At 42.3% G+C, this 10511-nt stretch overlaps 2 protein-coding genes across 2 annotated transcripts; one reads left to right on the top strand and one right to left on the bottom strand.

The window, feature by feature from the left end:
- Nucleotide 1: 1 nt before the first annotated feature.
- On the top strand, nucleotides 2–4374 carry spata1 (spermatogenesis associated 1; the record flags this gene model as incomplete). The annotated part of the gene is made up of 12 exons (XM_013911335.1): nucleotides 2–16; nucleotides 146–252; nucleotides 659–776; nucleotides 966–1019; nucleotides 1128–1524; nucleotides 2154–2319; nucleotides 2399–2459; nucleotides 2594–2705; nucleotides 2777–2902; nucleotides 3027–3205; nucleotides 3989–4087; nucleotides 4217–4374. Coding segments are annotated over 12 exons (1590 nt in total), but the record flags the coding sequence as incomplete, so codon positions are not given.
- Nucleotides 4375–4549: 175 nt separating this feature from the next.
- ctbs (chitobiase, di-N-acetyl-) lies at nucleotides 4550–10053 on the bottom strand. The gene is made up of 7 exons (XM_005734938.1): nucleotides 9874–10053; nucleotides 7631–7769; nucleotides 6605–6813; nucleotides 6145–6316; nucleotides 5955–6052; nucleotides 5542–5703; nucleotides 4550–5026 (listed from the first exon to the last, which is right to left on the bottom strand). The coding sequence occupies exons 1-7, from the start codon at nucleotides 9985–9987 to the stop codon at nucleotides 4838–4840; spliced, it is 1083 nt and encodes a 360-aa protein (XP_005734995.1). The 5' UTR covers nucleotides 9988–10053; the 3' UTR covers nucleotides 4550–4837.
- Between the last annotated feature and the right edge of the window lie 458 nt (nucleotides 10054–10511).

The raw sequence follows: 10511 nt of genomic DNA on the forward strand, positions 1-10511 counted from the left end.
ACCTCACAGCTGCAAGGTATTTTCTTTTCTTTCTTTTTTTCTTTTTAAGGATGAAATAAAATGACAAAATTATTTTTGTCAAGCAAGCAGACACATGCCTGATGATGCAAACGGACCGTGTTATCATGTTTGCATTCGTGTGCAGCTTCTGGAGCTCCATGTGCTGTTTGTGCCAGCTGACCAGTGGAATGTGAAGCTCAATAAAGTCCCTGCTGAAGCCACAGAGAGCTTCATATCAGCCGGCTTCATCAGGTGAAACTGCCGCAAATGTTTGTTTTAATATAGAAAACTCAAGATAAGGATTGTTTAACACTTCTGGACTGCACTCCACTGTGCAGACACATAAAAGATACTGAGATATGTTGTATTACTTAGGCTTTGTTCTTAGGAAATTCAGTAACGTAATTGTCTGATAACAGTGTCAGACTGCTTTAACATTGTTCAGTGCTTTAAAAGTGTTGCAATGATACAATCTTTCCAAGTCTCAGTTGAAAAATTACAGTATTACAGTTGCTGAACGTGTCATTTTGCTTTTTAAACTTGATAAGTCAAATTTATTTGAGCACTCGATAGGTGACATGTAGCTTTTTTCTTGAACAATCCTGACTATCATTCTTTTTTTAACGTGGACACCACCTCTCCTTTTCTGTGACCTTAGGGTTTATCCTGATGTTACCCTGAAAACTCTTAGGAGTGAGCTGGGCGCTCTCCTTGGTGCACAGAGGAGCGTCAACAAATTCTCCTTCCTTAAATGTGTGGGGCGCAGTCTGGCGCTGGTGAGTGCAGCTGGCTGTTTAGTGCTCTTTTGTAGAGCTGATTGTATTTCACCAGGCACACAATAGAGAGAAACTGCACAGACAGTTTACTGCTCAGAGTAAAGGGTGTAAAACGTGTGTGCGGGCGGGTGGGGAACACACTTTTTACTGCCGTGCCTTTTACAGCTTCCAAATTCTTGTCTGCTGCAGGTCAAAAGCAAACAGGAGCAAGACCTGAAAGTGAAAGTGTTCGCCCCACCCTATGTGCGTAGAGTCAGCGTTGGATACTTAAATCTAAACATTTAATCGGATGATGCTTCTCTTTATGTAGTGGGTTGGTTCCAGTAACACGTTGTTGTCACCTGTCAGCAGGCCACGCAGCCGGAGCTTTACTTGCTGCCCGCTGTGGAGAATGACAGCAGCGTTTGCTCCCGGTCTCTCACCCCTGACACCACCAGCACCTCCCCAGACCACCAGATCTATTACCACCCTCCCAAAACGTGCAGCCGGGCAACAGGAACAAAGGAGCCCATCAAATTCCCCCATATCCCCCAGTATTCCCATCAGCCACCTCCCACACACCGGCTAGAAGAAGAGGAGGAAGAAGGGGATGATAGGAGCTACAGCTCTTCAGAAGGAGGCGGGGAGAAGGAAGGTGAAACTCTCTCCTCCATCAGGAGAGCAGAGCAGGAGTGTTTTCGAGGGCAAAAGCAAAGGGCACCCCAGCTTGCTTTGCACACACCCCAACTGCAAGGCTGCAGAGGTGGAGGTATGCTCTGGAGAAATGAGGCATGAAAGTCAGTTGAAGCAAGACAGAAAACATGTGAATGAGAGGGAGAAAGGTGTAAGAGTGAAGTTACGAGTAGAGATAGTAAAGGTGGAGGAGTTTAAATACCTGAGCTCAACCATCCAAAATAATAGACGGTGCACAAGAGAGGTGAAGAAGAGAGTACAAACAGGGTGGAGTGGGTGGAGACAAGCGCCATTTGTGACAGAACAATGAAAGCAAGAGTGAAAGATGGACAAGATTAGAAATGAATACATTAGTGGGACATCCCAGATTGAGCAGTTTGGAGACAACGTTAAAGAGGCAAAGCTAAAATGGTTTGGATATGCGCAGAGGAGGGAGAGTTGATATATGGGACAAAGAATGTGCAATATGGAGCAACTAGAAAGGAGGAAAAGAGGAAGACCTCGGAGAAAGTTCATGGATGTAGTGAAGGAGGACGTGCAGAGGGTTTGTGTAACAGAAGAGGATGCTAGGGTGAAATATGAGTCGCTGTGGTGACACCTAGAAGGAGCAGCCAAAAGAAGAAGTCGTCGTCTTGTATTTGATGCAATAAAATGTCCATTTGCTGAAACTCTTAGAAAAGACAGATGCAGTTTTTCTGCTTACAGATTTCCAGCAGTGTGTGGCTGATTCAGCTCAGGTGAAGGAATTGCCAGAGAAAGAAGAAATCTGCAGAAAGAAGAAACATAACCAAAGAGGAAACAGAGCAGCCAGACATTCAGGAGTGGCGGAGTCCCTGGAGGACAGAGATTCAGGCTTCTCCCTAACAGACGGGTACCGAGCAGCCAGCATACAGACCTAAAAACTTCTTACTCCATGGACACGACTGAAACTACTTGTGTGTGTTTTTCAGGGTTGGGAAATCAAAAGTGGAACACGCGCTGAAGTCCATCAGAAACAATCGAACAGCCAGGGTAACGTGCGACATTTAGAAAAAACACAAAGTATATCTTGGTTACATGATCGTCTCCTTTTCAGTGCTCTTTGTAAAACATGGATCCACAAAAGAAAAACACTTTGCAGGATAATCTTCTGTTTTTCTGTGAAGCTGTCAGAAAGCCTAGCTCCGTTGTCTCAGCCTGCCGTATCACCACCTTCAGGTTTAGACTTGGCCACAGTCACCCATGAAACGGCTGCTTCTCCAGTCCTTCACACAAACAGTAAGCCGGACGTATCTGCAGGCTTTATGCTGATTGTTATTAGTACAACTGACGGGCTTTTTATTTAAAAGGGGAAGAACTAATCAGTGAAATCAAGCTGGTACGGGAGGAGAGAAAGCAGCTGGAGAGGATGCGACAAGAGCTGCTGCGAAAGGGGAAAGACTTGTTAGCCCAGAACAGACACCGCAGGAACCAAGGTCAGCACCAGTCACCAGAGGTTTTTAATTATTCCCCAATCTGAGTTAAAGCGCTAACAATTTAGTGAAACTTTTTTTTTGTTGAAGTTGTTAACCAATTTGTCTCCGTCCTTTTAACATAAAGCACGTGACAGCTGGAAAAAGAAATATTTTGAAGCCAAGAAGGCCACAGCGCCATTGGACGAGAACTTGAGAAACTTGAGACAAGAACTGGAGACGTTTTACAACAAAGTCCTGCATCAGCTGCAGGCCCGAGATAACAGAGCCAAGCCCAGACGTCACCAAGGAAGATCCTCCATGAAGGTACAATCTAACCACACGATTCCCTTCGTTCTTTTAAATGCATCTTCAGTATTAATATTAAAGTCTCAGTGGCTCAGTTTCAGGTCTGTACAATGAACCAGTCGCTACTTACACCTTGCTAGTTCTGGGCTGGACCCTCTTTTGCTTTCAGAACTGCTTTAATTCTTTATGCACAGATTCAACGAGATGCAGGAAACGTTCCTCAGAGATTTTGGTTCATATTCACACAGTTCTGCAGATTTATTGGCTGCACATCCAGGATTTGAATTTCCTGTTCTATCGCATCCCAAAAACAACACTCGGCTAGGCCGTGGTGTTTAAAAAATGATGAAATGGTACTAACAGGGGCCAGTTTCTGACCCTACCATCCGAGCGTTGCAGCAGAAATAGAGTTGAATCAGACCAGGCAAAACCTTTCCAATCGTCTAATGGTTCCATTTTGGTGTAGCCTCAGCTTCCCTCAGGAGCGGCAGCCGGTGTGGCGTTCTTGCTGCTGTAGCCTTCAACCAAGCATATAATAGTTGAAATCATTTGTTGTCTTTCTACCAGCAGTCAGGTAGTAAATGATAAATCATCTTTTTTCCCTATTCTGACGCTCAGTTTGAATTTCAGCAGCTCATCTCGACCTTGCTTACATGCCTAAACGCACCGTTTCTGCCATATGATTGGCTGATTTAGATATTTGTGTTAACGGGTAGTTGAACAGGTGTATCTAATTCAAATGGCCACTCACCCATAAACAGTTTTCCACCCATAAACTTAATGACGGACTATCCCTTACAGAATGAGCTCATCATTCAGATCATGACTGAGAGCCACGAGATTGACAACCTGAAGAGGAAGGTAGAAGATGGCAAGATGAAGCTGGTGACGGAGATAAAGGTAAGTGATGTATGAAAACTGTTAAAATACCTGAGCTGGTTGGTCAAGAGACATATCATCAATAAAATCATCTAATCACGGAGCACAGCAGAGCTCATTTTCTTGTGTTTCCTATGAATGTTTTTCTAGTTGAGAAAACAGGCGGCCACTGAGCTCAGAGCCCTGAAGGCTGAGCTGGCTCAGAAGAAGAGTCAGTCATCTCATCCCGGCCTGATGGGAAATACTCCACGGCACGGAGCACAAGTCCAGAGCAGCGCTGCCCAGTTCAGAATAAACTGCACGTGAAAAACCCGTTTTCTGGTTTAATTATTTTGGACTTGAATGCGTCTTTCTAATTAGTTATGTTATTTGATTGGACCAAAATAGTTTGCATTGTTTTATAATGTAATTTAAGTTTGGGTTTCTCAGATGATGTAAACTCTGATGTGCTGAGATAACAAAATTCCACTGCTTACTCTGTAATTTCATTCAAAGATTTATTAGAAACAAGTTTTATTTATTTAAAAAAGTGCATAAATCTCAGTAAGCTCAGTGTAGGGACGTTTAAAGACTGGCTTTTCCTTTTTAGAGAATCACAGTTATTTTGCTTAGCAAAGAGGAATGTAACCCAGTCAAAGGCAGCAGCAATAAAAGAAACAATTAACTCTCAAGTGCAAGTATGCCTCGAATACCCCCTTTACTGCTACAAAGGGAGGTGTTGACTTAGCAACAAACAGAGGCGGGCTCTGGGATGGTTTGTCACGTGCACAGCTAGCATCCTAAAAGAGCGTTCCACATCATTGTTGTCTGTTGCCTGGCGACCGGATCATCACTGTAGTCCAAGATGTTGGCGTTCCACATGCCAATACCCCTCAGGCCCTTAGACATCACCGAATCCGCCTTTGGGCAAATACTCTGTGGGTCATCGTACCAAACTTGATGGATTTGTCCGTCCTGGTCCTGAGGAAAGAAGCAACAACATAAATTTGATAATAGCGCCATCTTGTGGTCTGAAAAGATTTGTCCATCCACCCTGAGGGCAAATAGCAGAAATGTTTCTAGTGGTTTCAGAAGGCTAATTCCTTCTGATTGGGAAGTGACGCTGCTGTACTTTAACAGTGCATCCAGATAAACGGCTCTTCCCTGAAATACAAGCGCCACACAGGCATGAAGCTAGTCAAACTTACACAAAGAACACAAGCCTGAAGAGATGATCATATCAGTCGAAATCTTGGTTTGCATATTAATATTTGTTTTAAATATTAACTGGAGCTAAACAGTGCACAGATCCTTTCTTGCACATATTGCCTTTTTGGTCCGAGACCTAAAACATTTCGCCTGGAAGCAAAAGAACTAAAACCCAAATATTTAAATGCACATTTAATTTTATAATTAATTGAACACCTTATCCATGCGTTTGTATACTTCAAGAAGAAAAAGGATTTATCCTTAAAATATGAAAGAAAATGGAGCACCTTGTAATTGAAGTAGGGAGCCTGCTGCTCGTCGTCCCAGAGCCTGCCTGACATCGAGCTGTTGACCTGCTTCATGAGCCACTTGTACGCTTTCTGTTTTCCAGCAGCATCGCTGCAAGGAACTCCACGGAAAGGCACTTTCTCTATAGAGCACACGCCCTCCTGGTGTGAGAAAAGAAATGACGGTGTGTTATAATAACAGGCCTCGTATTATATCACATATGGCCCACACTGGGCAAGGTTAGTAATGCTATCGGCTAATAACCTATAAAAAGGTCACTATCCCGCCTTTGTTCAGCTGAATGAACAACCTCGTGTCCCCATTCGAGGAGACACCTTTTTTCGCTGGTCTTCAAAAACCTTCAACAACAAACGAATCCTCACTTTTATTTTTTTAATGAACGATCTCTTACCTGGGAAAAGTTGAGGCATGGATAGTCATAGCCGTACCATGGCACTCCCATCACTATCTTCTTTGGACTGATCTTCAGATTCAAATACTGGTCATAAGCTACAAAGAACGACACCGAGTATTTCATGTCATTGTCTCAAGTAGATTTACAACAACATGCCTTTCTCCTGTTCTACTATAAAACCACAAACCTTCGAGTGTCTGACGGAGAGGAGCGTTTGCCATTGCAACGCAGTCGCCGGTGATCTGGCTCTGCTCGTCGTAGGACATCACAAACAGCAAGTCGCAGGATTCGGCAATGGTTACGTAATCATAGCAGCGCTTATCAATGCATTTTGGTGACCAAGCGACATCAAATGAGACCTGAGGAGTCAGGAAAAGGTAAACATCAACAGGATGATGATTTTAAAATCACTCAGAAAGTGCTCATAGGCCTTTATTCATTTACCCAGTCTTGCCAAAAGACTTTTTATCTGATTTAGTGCTCAGCTCAGATAAAAGAATTATAGTGGATGATGTGCTTGTAACGATATAGAAAAATAAGCACGTCCTGTGAAGACTGGTGAAGCTGGGTTTAGTATGGATTTCAAACTGAGAGACTGGCCTTGGAAAATGACCGTTGTCTCCGAGTGCCCAGTCATTCCGCGTTACCTGAGATCCTGGGATCTCCCTGTGAAACATCTCAGTGGTCTCTTTGACCAGAGATGTTAAGGCATAGTACTCCGGTGAGCCCTCTTCCACAGCTTGTTCAATGTCTATGTTAATCCCGTCCATAAACTGACTCTTGGCCAACACGACCTTGTCTGTTATCCACGCAGTTCTGTTGTCCTGGTCCACAATGTAGGAGAGGGGGACGTCGCCTTTACCCAATAACACAAAAAGATAGACAAATGTACAAAAACTCAATGAGAAGAAGCACCACATACAGTACCGTGCAAAAGTATTGAGCCACGCCTGGTTTCTTTATATCCAGACTTTCTTGCAATTTATTTAAGTTGTCTTGAGCAACAGTCTTTCTTTGGACATTTGGACGATTGTTCACTCATCAGTCCTTGTATCTGATCGTTTTCAGACCTATGAATCACTCGGGCATAAAATGCAGCTAATTCAAGGGATGAACCGGGGTTGTGTCTACACATAACAATCTGTCAGAAAAAAAACAACACATTTTAAATATTATCTTTAGGCACTTTGTTGCCAATCTGTGACAAAGACGCACAAATTGTTCTAATTTCTTTATCTACAACTATGAATCCAAATTTGAAATTTGTATTTTGCTTCAAACCATCACCAGTATGTAGAGGAGGAGGTCAGGAGAGGTGTAGAGCAGTGAGTGTTGACAGAAAGAAATCGTGTTTAAGAAAGTTCAGGTTTTTTTGCTGAGAAATAAAGGCGGTAATACCAAATATTGACTTTCAAGCTTGTTAGAATTTTAAAAATCTATTTGTTCTTTGTGTATTGTGATTCCATGTATGTTTGCATATGTTTCAATAAATTTCCTATTAAAATAAAAAGTAGTGAGGGGTGCTGCTGTGAACTGTCACAGGACGTAAATAGACGTAAATGGAAAAATGAAATATGGAATTATCACAACATCAGTGCAAGTACTGAGAGATATTTAGTTACATGTAGGTAAACTCCAGTCAGCTCTTAGCACAATAAAGAAAGTTATCTTACCTTTGAGGACGACCCGTGCGCCTTTGGAGTGAGCGTAACACATGAGCTCAGCGTCATATTTTCCAAACGCTGCCACTGTTGTTACCATGCTCCAGTTGTAGGATTTCCATGTCTTCCCACCCACGTCAAATATAAACACCTGAAAAGGACGCACACAATTAAAACACATACAGTGGCATAATAGCAAAGCTAATGATGAGGATTTACTGAAAGGTCAGAACTGTTAAGTACTATATGTGTAAAGGAACATCTGGTATACCTACTGAACAGCTGTCTAAAAAATAAATAAATCAGAAACTGAAGATTAAAGTAGGATTTACTGATTATCTGAGAGTTATATGGCCGAGTGTATAATTTTGTAACCTTATGATGGTGTTCATTGTTGGTCAAGCCTCCCCTGAAAACCAGATTTTAACCTCTGGAGACGTCCTGGTTAAATAGGTAAATGTAGACAAATACCACCTCGTTCTTCTGCACTTCTTCTGCACTACTGATGTCAAATAAACTGTTATTGAAACTATTTGCCCGAATCATTTTTGGTCAACAAAATCCTGCATTCAGCAGAGCAAACATAAATACATGTTTATAGAAAGCACTTCACTATTTCACAGTGGAACTTTATGAAGCTGAATATATTTAGCTTTAACAGAAAAGCCCCTGGTGCTCCAACAGGGCTTTGATGTGCCTTGTAAATGGGAACTGAAAATACTGTGTTTAGAGTATTGTTCCAACAGGGGCGACCTCCAGGCAGGTATGGACACATTCTTATCAGCACGGAAGAAACAGAAGAGCTAAAAAGTTCTATTTATATGTTTCATGGCATAAAACAACAACAACAACAACAACAACAACAAAATAAAGTGTTGGTGGGATTGTTTTTTTACCCTTACTGGGGAATACTGAAGTTTCCTCAAGCTCCTAAGTAGAAAAAGATTCTGGGGGTGTTTTCTTAATTTTTAATGGCCTGTGGTTAATAGATGCAGCATTAACCACAAGCATAAAATGTAATTAAATTAAATGAACAGACTATGTTACCCAGATTTATATAAACTCAGCACAAACAGTAAGCAAATGTGTGTTTGTGCGATAGCAGAATAAGCTGTTTGGTATTAGTTTTTCATGGGCACAACCCACAAATGCACAAATATACCTTACAAATGTTTCACCATTTACGAGGAAACAATCATGCTTTTCACTGATATGCAAGAAGCACTGTTACAACAAAGAAATAACCAAACACAAACTTTAAAGGGCCACATATTCACCGTGTTCTCCTGAGAGCACGTAACGAGAACAGTGTGTGATGATATGGGGCTGGACTGCGATTATCTGGAAACCAATACGAGGTTCAGTGTGTGTGCGGACTACTGAGCTGGTCCCTGGACACACATACGAGCTGGGAGCTCGCCTAACTGGGAGCCCTGTTAGTTTCACCTGAGGATGGTCTCTGAGAGACAGAGTCAAACAGCTGTCAAACGAATCTGGGCCCCGAGCCTTATAGTTTTACACCTGTAAGCAACACTAAAGAGGACTGGTAGTGTCATGTAATTAATATATCCTTCGTGCTTATTTTCTTTATTATATTGTTTGATGTACTTAATAATGAAGGTTTGTAAAGCAAGGCCACTTTTGACTCATGAACTGTGCTCAGCCAGACTGAAAAACAGGACGTTAGTGTAGAAATATACAAGTATATTAATAAATACAGGAAGCCAGACAGAAAAGAGGAACTTGTACCATATAAGGAGTGTTTGTATCGAAACTGTGTGACGTGTAAAGTACCGAAATAACACCTGTATGTGAGACGTTTTTAAATTCTAATGTTAGAGCTTTGGGCTGTGCAGGGCTCTCTCTCTCTCGCTCTTCCGGAAGATGATTGAATAAAAAGAATTATAAATGCTTTTGGCCACTATGAGTCGGGCTTTCTCTGTTCTATCATCGGGATACTGAGTCACACCTCCATCACAAGACCAACTTTTATTATTACAGTGGCGACAGCACCAAGCAGCAGCCTTAGCTCATTGCCGTTGTTGCCATTTGTAATCAGAGCAAACCCGCAACGTTTCACCTGTTTCCGATGAGCTTTTACATCAGCAGCACCAACACTTACGTGATTTACGCCACCACGCTGTTTGTAAAGTGTCTCACATGTCTCTGGCTGCGAGCGATGAGCGGAGGGTTCAAAGGTTCTTTGTTTTTTTCGGCCAAGTTTTAGCAGCAACAGGTTGGTCAACTAAGTTTACCTCGAAGTCTTTCTCCTCGCGGATCTGCTGGCAGAGCTCCGGTCTCTCACACGGACACACGCTGGACCTACAGGCGGTCAGGAGCGAGCACAAAATCACAAGAAAGCTCAACATCTTTAGCAGAAAGAGGAAAGTTTCAGCGCAGAGTGAACCCGTGCGACTGTGAGCTGCCCTACGGCGTGCGAGATGGGACAAACTTCTACTGTCATTTATTTGTACAGCTTCAGAAAACAAAGTAATCCAAGTCGCTAGAAAATTTCAAATAGATATATTTCTATATTACAGAAAAAGCGGGCCAGGCTGCCAACAGAGGTCAAAGTAAACCAGGCAAATATTGACAGATTTGAGTTCAGGGGCAGATGATGAACTCTGATCTAACCTTCCCAATTATGATATGGGTCAATCTGACCCATTATCACCCTCTCTTCCTTTGATCGGTTACACAATGTGTCTTTGTCGCTGCATCAAGTGTTATTCTGTTCGGATCATCATAAAGAACCACATAAATACTTTACAAAGAAACTCTTGAAAGCTTTGATATTTAATGTGAGTCGTCTCTTTTTATTTGCAGGCTTTTGAGGGAACTTAATACAGGTATTTCGAGTGTCGTGCTTCCTTTGGCCTTTTATTTAAAAACA

Source organism: Pundamilia nyererei, unplaced genomic scaffold (assembly GCF_000239375.1).
Source record: "Pundamilia nyererei isolate P.nyererei 1_Seehausen unplaced genomic scaffold, PunNye1.0 scaffold00061, whole genome shotgun sequence".
In the NCBI taxonomy this organism is placed as follows: Eukaryota; Metazoa; Chordata; class Actinopteri; order Cichliformes; family Cichlidae; genus Pundamilia; species Pundamilia nyererei.